A 19,363-nucleotide genomic window follows, 5' to 3' on the forward strand; every position below is an offset into this window, starting at 1 on the left:
TAGATTTAAGTAAAGGCCGAAATGGCCTGATCAGGATACTTTGAGTGTTCCTCAGCACTATAGGTCTGAAAATAGCAATGAAACAAAAGGGGTGATAACAGTGGGCCTGGGGGGGCTCCACACTTGATGTAGTTGACAATTTTTATAGTTGATAAGCCACAAGACAAGAAGGGAGGAGAAGAAGTGTCTGATCCAGGACAATGCTGTAGCCTGGATTTTCCATTAAACATTGCCACCACTCATTTCCCTTCACAGGTCTTCGAGTAAAACCATGAGAACTCTTTCAGTGCTTACACCCTAATATTGGAAGCCTGTCACATAGATATCCAGATTGGCATTTTCCTTTGTAAATTACGATCATTTAGCAGTAAATAACTGTAAGAGTTGCAGTCATGCAGGCAAGAGCAATAAAAAACAGGCATGTTCGAGGGAACACTCCTGGAGGGCATGCTGCAGAAAGGAGGTTTGTTTTTTATCATTCAACTGTATGCCTGTAAGCTCCCCCTTGTCATCTGTGGTTCAGGATATACCCGATGCTTTTCAAGACACTACTTAGGTTGTACATCTCTCTATACACCCCTTCAGTGAAGACACCCAGTTCTATCTCAAAGTTGGTGCAACAGGAGTACCTTCACTCCATATTAGTCTGAAGGTGTAACAGTCTTGGACAGAGCCTAGTAGCCTTCAAGCTGCAAAACAGTCATATCCATACAGTCCCCCAGCCTCTAAAGCACATGCTGTACTCAACTTGCTGATCATATTCAACCACCAGGCACAGATGACACTGCAGTAAAAAAGAAAAAAAAAAAAACGGTGTTCCTACCTTGACAAATACCTCAACATGAACCCCCAGGGGTTGCCCGGCAAATAGAAAAAAAATGTTCCAAAGGAGAGAGCTCTGTGTATTGACATAATTATGGCAAAATGAAATTAGCCAAAAGTGCAGTATCAAGGTCCAGCACTGCACTGCCCTCTCCGGAATGGCTAGAATTCAGCTTGTAGATACCTAGAAGAGCATAGCTCCCAATGATGAAATGCAGCCACTAACTGGGCTGGGCTAGTATAAGATTCCAGGTAGATAGCTCACTCGTAAATGGTTAAGAAGCACTGCAGTGCCCCACTTCTGCAAGAAAACTAGCCATTCGGTACCTTCTGTTCTCGCTAAGAAACAAACTTTAATAATTCTGAAAAAAATGACCTAAACACATGACCTGAGGAAGCAAGCTCCATGCGTCCTGTAACATCTCACACCAAGCTTTAAAAAAGCCCATCAAGTTTTCTATTGATCCAACCTCAGAATTCTTCTGCTAAGCACAAAGACGAAAAAGTCCCAGCTTTCAGACAAACGTGGGACAATTTACTTCACAGTGTGACTGATAAAAGTTGTTTAAAAATAATATGATAGCTTGTTGGTTTACATGTGCCACAAAAACCCAAAAGCATCCACTGCTAGGATATCCAACTGCAACAACAGGGGACCTTCCAAAGTAGATCAAAAGAGTACTTAATGGAATTTTAGCAGTCCCTTTTCAGGTACCTAACAGATGACAGGACAAAAAAGGCTGAACTTACCGTCATCCTGGAAATCAGAAGTGAAGGACACATCGTCGGACACCATGGATACAGCATTATGAAGACTGTGGTTGTCATCACAGCCATTTTGTATCAAGTATGCATCAGCTGCCTCTGTGCCTGTATTAAAGGGGGAAAAACAAGAGTGAAGTGTGAAGATACAGTGGTCCACACAGTTGTATGTAAACAAGAGTTTCTTTCCATGAGCTTTCTCTATAAAAGGCAGACACAGTCCCAGGCTACATGCCACTGTAGTGTTTGGATTGAATTATGGGATGAACAGTGTATGTGTGCTACAGCCACGAAGATCAGGACGACTCTAGCTCGACCTGTTTTGTGGTGGCCCACCAGCTGACACATGTGAAACACACATGCCACTCATTCACATGCATAATGCACTCCAAGATCACTCATGTGGACAAAGGTCAAGGAATAGAAAGACAGTAGATAACAGAAGGAATGAACGTGAATTCAATCATTTAGTGGAAGAGAGGATCTGCGGTGTGTACGAACCAGCAGCTTCATTCTGCCCTTCTATTCCTCCTACTGCCCCACAGGCTTGGGTTATAAAGGAAGAGATATTACAGTAAACACTACATGTTAAGAGGAAGATAACGTTGAGACACCTCAACTGTGATGAGGACCGAGATGCACGACACACAGAGTCCAGGCTCATCCAGGTGGCCACCACACATGAGCACAGAGGGCTGTTATCTGGATGGCAACCACATAATTGCATAGGGCCCTCGCCCATGTGACCACCACAGGAGCACAGAGGATTCTCTACCTCATAAGCATCAAAAGAACACGAACGGCCCTCTTCCAGGTGGCCTCCTCAGGAGCTCAGAGAGTCTTCATCCAGGTTACCACCGAAGGAGCACAGATGGCCCTCATCCATGTGGTCACCACAGAAGCACAGAGGGCCCACATCCAGATGGCCACTAGAGGAGCAAACAGAGCCCTTGTCTATGTGGCCACCACATGAGCATAGACAGTCTTCATCCAGGTGGCCTCAACGGGATTACAGAGGGACTTCGTCCAGGTGGCCACTATTGGAGCACAGATGAGACTTGTCCATGAGACAAAAGTATAGAGGGCCTTCAACCAGGCAGCAACAATAGGAGCACAGTGTTGTTGTCTGTGCGCTCCCCTCAGCAGCACAAATGGCCAACCACAGGAGCACAAAGTGCCCTGCCTCCAGTGATCACCTCAGGAGTACAGAAGGCTTACGACTCGGTGACCACTACTGGAGCATAGCGAGCCCTTGTCCAGGTGCACCATAGAGCCAGAGAGGACCTTTATCCATGTGGCCACCATAGGAGTACACAGCAGTATACAGGGCAATCATGTGTGTGCCCACAAAATGAACAAGGAGGGCCCTCTCTTAGGTGGCCAGCACAGGAACACTGAGGATCCTCATCCTTTCAGCCACCACAGGAGTATAGAGGGCCCACATCCAGGTGACCACCACAGGATCACAGAGGGCCTTGTTCAAGGTGACACACAGGAGCACTGAGGACCGTCATCCAGGTAATGCCACAGCATCACAGAGGGACACTGTCTAGGTGACCATCACATGAGTATAGGTCGTCCACGTCTAGGTGATCACCACCAAAGCACTGACGGCCCTCATCCAGATCACAACAGAGAAACCAGAGGGCATTTGTCTAGGTAACCACCACAGGAGCACATTGGGCCTCGTATAGGTGATCGCTACAGGAGCACAGACCTGCCCTAACCTCTGTACATGGCTGTGCAACGTGTCATTCTGTGAGCCCTGTACTCACAATGTAAGTACAATACTAAACGTTTAGTTCAGAAGTGATTTCTTGATGTTGAGAATTTGCAGTAAACGTTCAGATACCTAAATCAAAATACAGACATTAAAATGCGTAATTCAACTCGTCAGTACCAGCAAATATATAGCAAATGTAGAGGGCATTGTAAACAAACACTGACAATACCAATAGGCCTGGCTTTAAAGGAATGTTTTTTGGGAATGTGAAGCATTACCAGTAAATAGCATGGGATTGAATGTGCATTTGTGTGGAAATAAAAAGCAGTAGAATAATAGAGATGAAAGTTAAAAGGTCAGGTGACAGTTGCACTGTCAAACCAGAGCTAAACATCCATACACGTTAAGAACTGCCCTCCTCCCAAGACACTTTATTAGCATTACAGTGCCATGTTTGCAGCCCTGAACTTCAAACTCAGGTGCTGGATAAATAAACAATCACAGTTGTGTGAAGGGCAAGAACATTTTTTGTGGAAGCACACAACTTCTGCCCAATCAAAACATATGCTGCTGGCTCTCAATAAGTGGGTGGAGCCAACACCCCATCCAGAGATGCTCTCAAAATTGTCTAGCAACAACTGCGTTGACAAGCAAGACAATAAAAAGGATTAAGAAACTGGAAACCAAAAAAAATTGAAACATTATAACTTTTTTACCCAACTAAAACCACAAAGAAAATATCTATCTGACGTGGAATGTAAACTTGGTGGTAAAAAAAACATTAACAGATATGTTAAAAAATGAATACAAGAGTTTTCAAACAATATCAACATCCAATAACACCAACGTACTAAATGTCACACAAAATGAACACAGCACACAGAGGAACTGAAAACATTTTGTTCTGTTCTTTTACTGCACAAGCCATCACAGAATGCAAACTTCATTTGACAATAAACACTTAACACAGAAAAAACAGTAAACAGAGACGAAAGTACTGCAATATCAGGCATTGCGGATCCTAGACTAAGGCCCACTACTATAGAAGACCGATAGTGGTGGCAGCATACTGATTGTTGCAGGGCATGCCTTTTTATGTGTTGCCTTCTATGTATGGAGAGTGGCCTACCAACATATGCAGTGTTTATATATTTCTGTTTGTTCCCCTACATTGGGACCTTAGCTCATCCATGTGGGACATGGATGTCACATGTGTGAACATCTGTGTGAGTGGATTATGTCTGTTGCATGTGGCCACGGCCATACTGGCTTCCATTTTGCATGGATATAATCCAAATAGTACGTAAGAGGAATGGTCAGTGGAGCCCAGACAACCAATATAAACTGGAGGACTCACTCTTGCAAACATTCCAGGTACATTTGTAGTGGGCTAAACTATACAGCGTTTAGGAGAAGACACATCAGATCCCATTGAAGCTACAGAGTTCCCCCTGTTCTTTCCTGGTCCTCTCTTCTGTGAAAGGGATTCCCTCCACAAATTGATAGGTCGTTGAGTGGGACAGCCTACTTATCTTTTATAATCTTGTTTCGAGTTCCTCTGGAAGAAAACACACACACCCACCTCAACTTGGTGCTCACACTCTGTACAAAAACCATGGCTGGACCAGTCTGTACAGAACTAACAAAAGTGCAAAACTACCCAGAACCTATCACAGAACTGAATTGCTGAAATATACAAAGTCTGACAACTTGAGTATAAAGATGGGGAAGAAACCAATATTTTTCCAAGATTGTTTTCTGCAACAGTCACAAAATCAGTGGGATCAGAAAACTCTGAGTTGCGTTGTTGGGGCATCCAGCACCAACTCCCTTTCCTACGTTTGATTTGCCAGAAAGAGTTTCTGAACTCTGCTGAGTAGAGCTGACCAACCGATTTGGAGGGACACATATGGTATCCTTGACAAAGGGGACGCTGAAAGAGAGTTTGCAACAGAGTTAAGGCAGGACAGGCCAGAGAAATCCCTGGAAAGGTTTTGAGTGTTTCACACAAGATTTAGGCCAATTTGCACATGTTAAATCTGGAGTCCTGAGGAGCCTGACAGTGTGACTGAACTATATACCTTGAAGGTCGATGGGTACACAGGAGTTTCAGTCTGTGAAAGTTCCCTACCATCTCTGCACTGCAAAGTTGTGAGTACTACAATAAAGCACCTGAGCTCCCCAATGCTGTGACCCCTTCCATTAGGCTGGAATACTGTCCACAGTTGACATCACCAAGAAGCCAACTAGCTGTGACTCAGATCAAAGCCAACAGGCAAGTGATCACCTCGGTGGGCACCTAGTTGTTTTGGTGGTGGGTTTGTTGAACCCTGAAGCTCTATTTGCTGCAACAACCTATCAGACACTATGATCTCCCCCTTGTCACATTTTTAAACATTGTCTCAAATTTGCAATTTCTGAAACAAATCCTAAATCAAAGGGACTTTCCTTTTAGACCATATATAATTCCCAATATCTGCTGCACATGACAGCCTTCATCAATCAGTGCACACGGTCACAAACAGGATGGACACCAAGTTTTTGTTAAATTTAACAATAATCCCACCAAACATTCATCTATTCCCTAGAGCTACTTCTACACAAGAGCGTTGCTGTTTCCGCTCAAGACACTTACACAGATTAGCTATTAGGCCTCCATTTTGTTTTCACTTTACTGATTTTATGTTTCCATCTCCTACAAAAACTACTTCACATTCAGAAGTAACAGCTTCTCTCTGACAGTTTGTTAGTCTGTGGCTATTTTGTCAATGGCTTACCTGCTGGAGTCCGGCCAGGAAACAACACAAATAAAGTTTCCTGGGAAGGGCACACTCTGATCAAACTTTAGACCTAGGAATGCCAGATGAAGTCTGTGTTCTCTTATTCATCTTACTGCACTGTTTGCTTCTTGAGTACTTTTTTAGGAAGAATAACGATGTATTTACCTGCCTACCTTTCTCACCTTCTTCACATTTATATGTTTCTACAGCTCCACTAAACACTCACAGTGGTCTCAGGGCGCTTCCGGTAAGGGGACATGAGAAGGAACTTTCGAGTTGCATTAAAGTACACGTGTCACAGCGGAGGTGAAGACCTAGTCTATCAACAGCTGGGAGGATTGTATCTGGAGATGACCCACAGCGGGACAGAGGTCGGATGAGCCTGTGTGAGGTGCATACATGCCAACAGCCCCAATTCAGGCGGGAGACTCACGATTTCTGAAGCCAAAAAATGGCTTCATTTTGGCTGTCCCCCAGGCCTAAAAAAGGTCCCCGTTTCAATGGAAGCCGATAGAGTAAATAAATGCTCTGGATTAGAAAGAAATCTGCCATTTTCCCCTTGTAAAATGTTAGAATGCTTGGGGGGCTGGTGGTGCCGCTCTTTGGCTCTCCAGGCAAACTATGCCAAGGTCTCACAAAGTTTGCACATGTACTTTGTTTCTCGAGAAGGTTCCTAGGCCTCTGGAGAGAGGCCTATAAAAAACGAGAAGGAAAGAATGATGTCCAATAATCAGTCAGTATCAGAAAACATATATGCATTCAAAAGGTAACGCGTAAGGACTTATTTCCAGCAGAGATGGAAAACTGTGTGTACTGAGGGGACTCATCTCTCCACAGCCACACTGCGCTGTTGAAAGGAGCACAAAGACAGCTGCGCCGATAAGCCAACAAGCATGGCGCAGAGCAGGCCCTGGCTGAGAAGCTGTCATCCGGAATTAATAACCTCTCAAACACCACGCATGAAAGGGTTAACGCCAATCTGTGCAAACAAAACCCCTGACTTCGGGTCTGAGCGCGTGTGTGCACTAACGCCCTGTGAACGTGCTAAGACGTCACCTCTTCGGTTCACGGCAAGGTGCGATAGCGCGTGATCGGCTCTGCGCATGCTCTCTGCAACCGTTTATTGTAGTGCGTCATTTCAAGACCACTTCTCGCAAACCGGCAACTTCCAATCCGTTGCATCTGCAGAACCGTGGCACCAGGGGGCGCTCTGCTATTGTTGCTGCCGTTTTTTTGAACGGTTTTTCAGGTGAATAAAATAGAGATATTTCTCATCCAATGAAATAGTTGAATTTGTATAACTCTTCCTATCGCAGTTATGACGTTTCTGAGTGTTGTAAACATGCTACGGTAAAAAAAAGAGCTACAAAGAAAGAATAGAATATGCCGCAAAAAATGTTGATAATTTAAAAATGAATATGGATTTTAGGAGAACGCGGAATTAGCTGAATTCTCATTGCATAATTAGGTACATTGTTTGGAAAATGGCGCATTTAGAGCTAAGTTTTACAGTTAAATGTGGTACAACAGGACTCAATTTTGTGCTTAAAAAAAAATAAAAAATAAACTAAATCGCACTTGAGGCGAATATGCTGACATTTGTCATTTTTTCCACGCGCTTGTGATATGACTTTTCCCAGAGTGGATGACTAAACTTACCAGCCGTAGTAGTGGATTTTGAGTAAAACTCGGAACGCAACATGTTGAAAATTCTTTGGGATTACCTTGATGAAACGAAATTTCTTAAATAGAGATATGTAAAACTGATTACTTTTTTAGGCAATTTTCCAGGAAATTTTGCAAAATGTCTGTTGGGCACAAAATGTGTTTTGCCAATCTCTTTTCTCACACACTGTCTCTCCGCACGAATGAATGTCACTGGCAAACTAGTTGAAAAGATGTGCCTGTACGCAAGACTGGTAAGGTAGTTTTATAGAAGTTAAAAGGAACAACAGAACTGCCAGCCAACTCTCCAACTGTCAAAATCTCTTCACGCCCCGGATTCGAATCGTCAGAGCACACGCATCGCGGAGCCTAGCCTCGTGATGTGTCTCCTGATGCAGACTCGAAAGAGTCTGAATACAATACATATTTTTTCCCATATTAGCCCACAAATCTTGGAATCCTCAGAAACCATCGTTTAAACAAAAATAATGAAATAACCAGAAAGAAAGAAATATTCGTGTGTGTGTGTGTGTGTGTATATACACACACACGATATACACGAAAAAAAAAATATATATATATATATATATATATATATATATATGCACACACCCAACATAAGTGTATAAATGTGCGTGTGTACACACACACACACACACCTAACATCAATGTATAAAAATGCATAACAATATAACAAGTATCATTGTTAAGAATGACTACAGTTCTACGTAATATAAACAACTACAACGGATCTGCATTTTTCATACCCACATGTATGGACTCACCCCATGACATAATCTTCATGCCAAGCTGGCTTCGACCTAACCCTTGTGGAACGGTGCATAGAATCACCATCTTCTTCACTCAGTGTTCTTCACATCTTTGTCACATTTACCTCTTTCCATTCTGTACTCCACGTTCACCATCTCCATCTACATCAATGCCAACCAGAGCCGGTTCCAGGAATTTATATCTGGATGGGCCAAGGGTGTGATTGGGTGGACCAATGTGTGCCCAATTCGACAATTCTGGAGGTAGCCTACAACCTGGACTGTGGTGCCACTGCACCTGTTGCATCATTGGCAGGTAAGCCCCCACACCTCCCCACTGCAGCACGCCACACACATGAGCTAAGGTCGCCACTGGGCTCTTTTGTTTTTACGGCATGCCCAGAGTTTTGTCTCAGGGAGAAAAATACCACCTTTAGATGATTTTCCTTTTTTTTCTACTGTCTATCAGTACAAAAGTAAAACCGACATTATTAAAACAGTGCACTATAAAATGTATTCTAGAGATTTCTTATTGCCCCCTGACTGATAAAGTGAACAAAAGTGGAAAAAAAAAAAAAAACACATTTGCTGACATGGAGGAAGCACTTAACAGGTGCTTTCTCTGTGGCCTCTTTTGCGGTTACTGGGAGGGCCAAAGGTCATGTTTTGGTGGGCCTGACCAACCTGGCCCACCTGCTATAACTGGGCCTGATGCCAAACCAACCTCTGTTCCACCTTTCATCCATCAATCTGCAAATTTCACCACTGTTTTTTTTTTTTTTTTTTTTTTTACAATTCCACACATTTCTGTCACTCAATAATACAGTGTAAGGATACAACTTCTTCACCTGTAAAAGGATAAGAGAATTTAGCTGACCCCTTGTCCTCCCTGCGTCGTTTCCTTACACACACCCATGCTCCAATTCCAAAAACCTTTTCCTGATCCATCAACCTATGCCCAATTTCTTTTATCCACCCACTTTGGAGAACAACACTCTCTCGCCTTTCTTTCCCACATAACTTCAAACAGCACCTTTCCTGGGGCACTGTTGGGTGTGATAAGCCCACACCAATTTCTCCACCGCTCTTTTCCATTGATAACGTGGCCCAATGCCAGTTGCGGACCTTCCTTCAAAGTTCTATTCTACCTCTCCACAAGCCCATTACTCTGAGGAAAACTGACCTAAGACCTGATGTGCTCAACACCATATATTCCAAGTAAATCCTTCATTTCCTGTGAGACAAACTGCACACCACTGTCTGTCACCAGCTGTTTAGGTATCCTTTCCCTATGCCATAATTATTCCAAGAATTTCATCACATCTTGAAACGTTACATGAACCGTAAATTTCGCCTCTGGCCAACGCGAATAATAATCAATGGCCATTGGAGCAAATTTTGGACACAAACCCAATACACAATATGGAGCACAGATGACCAAACCAAACTTCTTCCAGGGTGCATCTATTTTGTCCACTTCCACAGGTGGATATTCAACTGTCTTTTGTGATTTGTCACTCCACAAACACGATAAACAATCTCTAATCCCCCTTTCCACATCTTTGTCTAACCCTCGCCATCAGTACTCCGACCTCACCCTGCGCTTGGTTGCACTCATGCCTGCCTGACCCTTGTGTGCCAAACTCACTATGCAATTCCGCAATACCTCCAGTGCAACCAACAGCTGTCCTCTGAAAACAAATTCACTAGTGACAGATAATTCTGTGTCAACATTCCTGAACAACTCTGCCTTATCAAACGCTTTATCCTTGGCTGGTCATCTCATAACCACATATTCCTTCGCTTTCTGGAATGTGGCATCCTCACTGACTGCCTGTGCCCACTCCAGATGAGATATCCTCCCCTCAGTGAGCACCTCCGCACTCGCTACAAGTCAATGCTCCTCCTCTTTATTCCCTCCATCCTCACTTTCCACAGGTAGACTTGACAAACTGTCTGCAACCACACTTTTCCTTCATTGTACATACTCTATTCTGAAAGTGTATTCCATCAATCTCACAACCCATTTAGTAATTCTAGATGAAATCTGTCCAGTACATTTCCTAGTAAACACATCCACTAAGGGTCGATGAGCAGTGCGAATCACGAAGTCCACCCCCCCCCCCCAAGACAAATTTTGAAAATGAGACAAACCCCACCACCATGCCAAACCTTCTTTTTCAATCATCGTGGAATATCACAACTTGGCATCTCTCAAGGGCCTTGAGGCATACACAGTGGTCACCTCCTTTACATTCCTGTATTGCAACAATACAGCACCCAAACCTACACCACTAATATCAGTACATATTATACATCCATCTCTTGTATCAAATGGCTTCAAAGCTGGGGCCAATGCAATACACTTTTTGATCAAGTCAAATTCCTTCTGACACCCCTCTCCCAATTCAAATTGGATATTTCTTGCCATGAGTTTTCTCATGGATACTGTTTTGTTAGCAAACATCGTAAAAAGGCATGACTAGTTTGCCACTAATCCTTAAAAATGTCCTCAACTGGTCTTTGTTCAGTGGAGCCGGTGCCTCCTCAATGGCCCTTACCAACTTCATTTTGGGTGCCACCCCCTGCTCATTCAACCAATATTCAACCAATGTCCCAAATGTTCCACACAATCCACTCTAATTTTGCACTTTTCCCACCCGATGTTCAATCCACACTCCTGCAAAAATCCTCATCATGCTCTTCGATGTCTGTCCCAAAAAACAGGATGCCATCTTGTAAGTATGTCACCTTATCTTTTTTCTTAAACAACTGGTGCATGGCCCTTAGAAATACTGCTTCTGTGGGTGCCAGCCCAAAAGGCATACGGTTGAACTGGTATGCTGCTTCAGTAGTGACAAATGAAGGGAGTGGCCTTGACTCCGGATGTAGTGGGATCTGGTGATATGCTGATGACAGGTCAAGCGTCGAGAAAAACTTAGCACCTTTGACTGTCATCAACATATCAACAATGTTGGGAAGAGGATGTCAGCCACTGGTACCCCCATAGGCATGTGTACTATAGTACACACACTCTCCTTCAAGATAATTTTGTGTGCAAACCCCTTTAATAATCCTAGTTTCTCCTGGAAGGCCGCCAGAAATTCACTCTCCCAGTTGATCTTCCCCGCCACATGCACATTGGTCAATGCCCCAACACTTGATCAGATTGATTTGGGTCCAATACGATTTTAAATTCTCTCTGCTGTGACTAACCCAACAAATGTGACCCATACTTGGCCACATGCACTTTGGAGAATGTCTTTTCACCTTGAAACTCCCGTTTACCCATCCAATAACCCACAAAGTCAATGGGCTTGTTTCCATAAGCTACACTCTCGGTGTCTGGAGCATGTAATTCTTTCCCAGGAAAGTTTATTTCTCACTCTTCTCCCACCAATGTGTAACACGCCCCAGAATCTGCCACCATACACATTTCCACCCAGTCAATGGAGATACCACAATACAGATGATCTTCCACCTCTGCATTTCCCACTTCACTCACTTCCAGGAAAAATTCTTCCTGCAAATCTTGCACCTCTTTAATATCATGGGGCACCATACACACTGCTGGAGCCTTCATCGTGGTGAAGTCAATTTCATTAATTTTCCTCCTGCTGCGGCGCTGCAACATAAGCGTCCCACACCATTTAAACTGCTGGCCCCCAAAGGTGCTCTCCTCCTGAATAGCTGGTTCTCCTCCTCGCCATTGAAAAGATGCGCTGGTAAACAAGACTGGTAAATTAGTTTCATTAAAGTTAAATGCAACATCAGGATGGAGCTGCAAGCCAGCTCTCCAATGGTCAAAATCTCTTCATGTCCCCGATTCGAATCTTCAGAACACACGTAGCCCGGAGCCTAGCCTCACGCTGCATGTCTCGTGAAGCAGACTCGAAAGAGTTTAAATACAACACTAGTCTCCTGTGGACAGCTATCATACAGTACTGCATAACATGCATATAAATTTAGCCCAAGCCCGACTTTTGCTCACTTACAAATATGGCTGTGAGGCACTTTAACTGTTGGCTGTTATCAATAAGTGTTCCTATTGCCTATTTCCCAATTTAGTGGTACTAAGTTTATCTACCACAAAAAGATTAACCCCTAATTGTGATCTCCAGATAAAGGCAGCTGTTAGCAGAGACTGCTTAACTTTTTACTTCCCAGTTTTATTTTAATACAGTTCCAAAATTAGAGGGAACATACACAAAATCGTACGACTCTGGAGCCCCGCATCCAAATATTGTGCATCCAAGACTTATCTAAGAGGCCAGCACAGCCTTCACAATCCTCTTCTAACAATTCTACAGCATGCAAAAATAGGCAGTATCTCATGTTACACTCATGTATTTGCAATGCAACCACAGTAAATAGTGCAAAGCCCAATTCATGGCTCTAAATTCTGCACCAAAATGGTTGAAACTAAGATCTAGGTTTGAAACCTGATACCAAGCATACAGGATGGATCAACTTCCCTAATGTCTGTGAAAAGACACCAAACAAAGACCTGTCCAGCACTACCTATATACTATCTCACGTATGAATATGGTGGCCAAACAACAAAGAAAATAGCTCAGCTTTTGTTCCTCCCCAATCAACAGACTCGGTAGAAACAGTGGTTCCCCTAACCGGAGACAGAGAGCAATCCAAACCTACAACTGGGAACAGGCAATGTACTTTTGGCAGAATGCTGCTAGTCACCTGGTCATATAAATGTCAGATGACATCCATTTGCAATCATAAACACAAATAATGGACGACTGATAAAGCATTATTTGTGAGGACCGCCTGTCTCTCGAATGACTGCCACTAATTACAAGCAGTGCTAATGACGGATGTCTACAGAAATGTTGGACCATCAGCTCTCCCAATTCACGGGCCCGATCATCCACTAGGGAATTCTAGTCACCTGACTCAGCTATATAGAAGGCAGCCCAAACCTCCCTTTTCTTCCTTTATCTGTTGAGATGGCAGCATGCTCCTCATTCACACACCTTATAGGTCAACTGTGGCATTTTCATCAATGATTGAACAGATCTTTAGCCTAGGCACCCACAGACTTCTCTCTATCATTCACAGCGAATGTGTGGAGAGAAGCAGTTCACTTTTGCTTCTTCCATGTGTATTTCTGCAGTATCCTGCAGCAGCTGCACCTCCATGTGAACTATGGCGACGTGGCTGCCGAAAACACGGTAGTCATGGGAGAGAGGTTTGGTTAGTGGTTGAGGCAGACAGCTGTTCATACAGCATCATGGATAACAATGCTACCTTCAACATTAACACTGAGTGAGTGACAAAGCTTGGAGCCTGGTACCACACTAGTGGCAGTAGGCTATTGCAGAAGGCTTGTTCTACCTTCTCTGTGACCCAGATGAGGTGCTAATAAGAAGTTGCTTAGCAAGGGGTGAGGTTTACACCTCCATCATATCAGGGGTGTGGAATTTATTAAAATATCTACTTGTCCAGGGGACAGGTTGCTTCTCAAATCTACTTGTCCTGTAAAATGATCTACTTGTCCCTTTGGTGTCATATAGTGTGGCGCCAAATTACGGCAGCAATCTCATTATATAAGAGCTCTGATAATAACCTCTCTGATTATGCCAGGGCTACTACCATAGTAGGGCTTGAATACTTGCAGTTTCAATCCCTACTGTAGCAATTTCCTTATTTTGCCACCTTTCTGCAGATCTGCATACTGGGGCTGGAGGAAGCAGTAAGCAATAGTTCCAGGGCTGGAATGCCTTTGAGTCTGCAAACCTACTAACCTGCATGTTTTAAAGATTTTCACCAGCTTCTCTCTAATATTTTCCCATAATAAGAAAGGTTGGACATTTACTCCTGACAATGGCAGAATTAGAACTTCTTCCAGGGTTGGGAAGAAAGTGGCTGGAGGGAAAATGAACTTGCAAATGCTCAATAGATTTTCACATGAGCAAATCTACACATGCGTATTTACCCATGCTAAAATACAGTTCACAAATATTTTATAGGGGTACGACATATACCATGGGTGCACTTTTGTGACTTTCTTTAAGAATCTGGGGCCACATGTAGGTAGGTTCAGATTTGCGACCCGCAAATTGTGAGTCAGAGCGAGTCGCAATTTGCGAGTCGCAAATCCGAATGTAGGATGGTGACCCCTTCCCTTTTGCGAAAGTGTTAGCACCCATTTGAAATGGGTGCAAACTGCGATTGGTTTGCGCCCGCGTTCGCAGAACAATCCTACGTTGCACTGCAAGTCGCAATTAGGAAGGGAACACCCCTTCCTAATTGGGAGTCGCAAACCCGTTTTGCGATTCGGTAACCAGGTTACCGAATCGCAAAACTGGGTTTGTGCATCGCAATGTGCTTTTTGCACGTCGCACACAGCGAAAGTCGCTGTTTGCGACATGCAAAAAGCTACCTACATGTGGGTCTTGGTCCCTAATTAGGTCTGGTGTTAGCAAAGACATTTTGTTTTTATTAAACTTCTATTTCTCTCTCTTTTGGCTGTGAGTGATTGCATTCTGCTCTTCCACAAGGAGCATATTGGCACACAAAGTAGTTTTGTTCAGTGCCAGGAACTACAGTGGCAATCAGTGACGTAACGAAACTGGAGGGTGCCCCTTTGCAAAGAACATGGAGGAGCCCCCTATCCAGACTCACTCAGGGCAGGTGCTGTGCTGAAGGGGCCCCCTGGAGGGCGGCTGCGGGGCCTTTGTTATGCCACTGGTGGCAACGTGTGCTTTTAGAGTTCAAAAATGTTTTTTTTTTTTGCCAGTGTTTGTTACAATGTTGAGGGCCTGGTAGCTCCCACAACAATAAAGTGTTACAAAAGCCATGTCAAAACAAGACACGCATTGATGAAACTAAAAGACTTATACAAATATGTCAGATCAGTTGGCTTTGTCAGTGTTTGTTTATTTTCATGCTTCCCATAATCGTGTTGAAAATGGTTACACTGATTTTCCATTAGAAATATTTTTGGGAAATACTAGCATGCATCAAAACATTTTACTAAATAACACTTCATTTGCATCTAATCAGAGAGCATTCTGGGAGCATTATACTTAGCCTCATAGCCTAAACCTTTCAAACATGTGTATACACGGTTTTTTTTTGTACTGGAACCAACGTCAGTAGTGAAGTGTGACCTTAAAACATTTATTTACAGCACTCACCCTAATAATGAAGGCTTTCAAATAATGAACCATAAATACAAGTTCGAACAGCATTATCTATTGGAAACACATTACCTCAACTGCAGAGAGTTCCACTCTCTGTAAACAGGCAACCAAAGGGTTTGTGCTGCAGAGGGTTGGGCCTACTTGTCCCAAGGACAAAGTAAACATAAAAACTTGTTGCCCTTGACCCCAAACAAGATGTCCCGGGCGTCGGCGTCCCTGCGTATACATCAGACACCCTAGTCATCCCTCTGCTGCCACCGCTCTCAAATATGATAAAGTATACTGCATGAATTGTCCCGATCCTTTTGGAAAGTTTTCCAATCTACCCTTAATTCAAAGTAGTCCAAGGTAAGGCCCCTGAAGTCCATAACCATCTGATAGTGCTTGTACTCCTTTCAAAATCTCTGCAATCTCTTCGCAAATGGAACCAAACACTTTAAACCCACCACCTTAAAAGCTCACTGTGCAAACCCTGTGGATGGTCACTTTCCCTGTATGTCATATTGCCGTTTTGCTCCTTTAAGTTGTATGTGTATCTTTGGATAGCCTACATGTCATTTGTATTGTATTGAGGGGGTTCTGTTCTGAAACTTTGGGAAGATGTTCACTGGTTGCTTGGCTTCTGGACCGGAGGCAGGTACTGTGCCGTCTTCTAATAAAGATCATCCTTACATGGACTTAAGTGTCCTTCCTGCATTCATCCCTGGCATATGGATTTAACATAGTGCTACATAGTGATCTACTCGTACAGACATCATTTTTAGAACTGCAAGTACTGAGATTTGGATAGATGCCTTTTGCAGCTCCTTCACCATCACCAAAAGCAAAAATACATTAGAGTTGCAAATTTACCACTACAACTATCACTCACGGTAAGTGTAGTAATGATTTTAGAGGATGGGATTAGAATTAGGAGGGAGTGGAGATTCTAGAAGGGAGAAACTGGGAGAAGGAGCTGGAAGCTGGAGGGTGAGGAGCTCTTACTGGGGGTTCATCACAATATTACTTTATTCAGAAAAATCATTCAAATAAAGGATCATTTCTTTCTATGTCCCGTGGAGTCTGTACATATTTTGGCGACGAGTGGACTCTGTGCAGGGGGGGCAGAGAGCAAGAAGAACCGGTAACCCCCAACCCCTGGATCAGCTATCTGGAAGAAGAAAAGATTTATGGAGAAGGAAATTCCTACAGCTTACCAAGAAAACTGAAGCAAAAAGATCAGGAGAGAAATGTACTTAATCGTGAGTTTCCATTACTTTGATTCTCCAGAAAATAACTTTTAAATTTACGCTTTCAACTGTTGGAGATCCTCTGAACGATATTCCTGCTTTCATTTTTTTTTAATTGTGTCAGAGAAATACTCTCCGTGTTGCTGCAGCTATAAAAAAAGTATATTTTAAGTTTCGTATATTGTTATTTGGACTAATTTTGGCTCGGGCTATAGAGTGAGAGACGGTTGAAGACGAAGAAACTGCAGCACGAGCCGTCTCTCGCGCATGATTCAGGAATAAAGAAAGTGTGGCGCGCGCGGCGCGCTGAGGGACAAAGAAGGTGCCAGGATTCAACGATAAACAAAGTGCGGTGCGCGCGCTAAATGAGCTTCGTTTTCCCTTGATGTGCGCATTGTACACAGTGAACGGAGATATCAATAAACTCCCTAAATAAACTCCGCATTGAGAAACGGAAAAGACATTGCTCCTTACCTAGTGGAGGCGTTTTCTTCCCGAAAGCTTACACACAGCATGAAAACAAAGGAAGGACTAAAGAAACTAATTTAAATAAAAGGAAAAAAAAAGACTACAGAGATGGACTAAGAAAAGAGACAAAAAAAATATATATATATATTTAGATATATATATATATATATATATATATACTTTTACTAAGATAAATAGCAGATAGTTATTTTAGATTGTTATTTTACTTAATTATTTTGAATTGTTATTTTAGTAAAGTTTGGTAGTTGGTTATTTTTATTCACAGGTATGGCTGAACAAAGTATTTCTGCTCCACCATGTTTCTTACCAATACCAGGCGAACCGTCCATTCCATGGAAGAGGTGGAAAAACTACCTATTTGTTGACAATTGGAGGAGACAAATATAGTCCTCTTAGAAAACAAGCAATCTTACTGCATCATATATACGACTACTTGCCAGAAGTATCTTTGGGTATTGGCGAAGGACAACCCATAAATCTTTATGATATGTCTTTACAAATGTTGGAAAAACATTTTACGCCAAAAATTTGTGTCGTGTTTGAACGTCCTAAGTTTTTTTTCTGCGTGTTCAAGGTTTAGATGAAGATGTGATGACTTATGTAGCTGCACTAAGAGGGATAGCAGTAACATGTAACTTTCAGGATTTAACTGATTCTCTCATTCGTGACCAAATAGTGCGATGCACTAATAACAAAAAGGTGAAAGAGAGACTGCTATCTATTGACCCTTCGTTAGAGGAGTCAATACAAATAGCAAGGAATATGGAGCATACTGAAGCTTGGATGAAAGGAATTGAATCTAAAACACACATGAGAGAATCAGTTAAAGAGAGCACAGTAGAAGTAGAACAACTTAAAACAATAAAACATGAGAAGGGTACAGCTAGTAACACGGGAGAGAAAAATAATTTTAATATATTATGCTATAGATGTGGGTGTCCGGGACACATTGCTTCAAGTCCTGTATGTTCTGCTCGTACTTTGACATGCAGAATGTGTGGAAGGCGTGGTCATTTGGCCAAAGTGTGGAGGTCAAAGGGTAAAGTGTGGAATAAAAGTGTTAAATCAATAGATAACCTACAAGGGGAACATGAGGAAGAAATTGTTCTAACCATCAACAGCATGTCAGAAGGCAATCTGCGTGATGTTGAATCAGAAGACTGTATGAATTTGAAGCGTGAAAGCCAATGTGAATTAAAGAAGCCTCATTGTGATGTATCACTTAATACTAAGATTGTAAGGATGCTAGTTGATTCCGGAAGTTTGTATACTTTAATATCTAAAGGTGTTTATGAAGGAACCTTGAGGGAAAAATTTGAAGATTTGCAGACTGCAGATGTGAAAGCGGTTGGGTATGGTGGTAAAAGAATCAACATTATGGGAATGAAATGGATGGACATTATCTTCAAAGGGAACGGTGTACATGGGAAAGTATATGTGACTCATGAAGGATCGAACTTATTAGGATGGAGACATCAGAAAGATTTAAATATTGTTCTCAATCCCAACGCAACTGAACCAGTCATAGTTGTGGAAGATTCAAACGTAGAGTATATGGGAATTCTGGGAACTGCAGAGGAATGGAGAGAGAAATTAATGGAAAAGTTTCCAAAAGTTTTTACTGAGAGACTTGGAAAATTGAAAAAATTTACGCACCGAATAATCTTTAAAAAAAAACGCTGTTCCAGTTGTTCACAAAGTAAGATCAATACCGTACATGATGAGAGGACCTCTTCAACAGGAAACTGATAGATTACTGCAGGAAAAAATAATCGAACCAATAGAATCGTCGGAGTGGTTGGCATTGATCGTTGTAGCACCCAAGGATGGGAATAAAATTTGTTTATGCATAGACTTGAGAGACCTGAATAAGAATATTTGGGTTGATAGGCAACCTTTGCCGAACATCACGGAAATGCTAAGTATGATGGGTGGTGGCAAGGTATTTAGCGTTCTG

General features: G+C 42.7%; 1 protein-coding gene across 2 annotated transcripts in view; it reads right to left on the reverse strand.

Moving 5' to 3' along the window:
- The window catches only part of SKAP1 (src kinase associated phosphoprotein 1), a 1,036,580-nt gene that overhangs the window by 672,662 nt on the left and 344,555 nt on the right, over positions 1 to 19,363 (reverse strand). For both annotated transcript variants that reach the window (XM_069237544.1, XM_069237543.1), the window contains exon 4: positions 1,573 to 1,692. In XM_069237544.1, the coding sequence (XP_069093645.1) occupies positions 1,573 to 1,692 (120 nt within the window). The remainder of the gene's footprint in view (positions 1 to 1,572; positions 1,693 to 19,363) is intronic.

Source organism: Pleurodeles waltl, chromosome 6 (genome assembly GCF_031143425.1).
Source record: "Pleurodeles waltl isolate 20211129_DDA chromosome 6, aPleWal1.hap1.20221129, whole genome shotgun sequence".
Lineage (NCBI taxonomy): Eukaryota > Metazoa > Chordata > Amphibia > Caudata > Salamandridae > Pleurodeles > Pleurodeles waltl.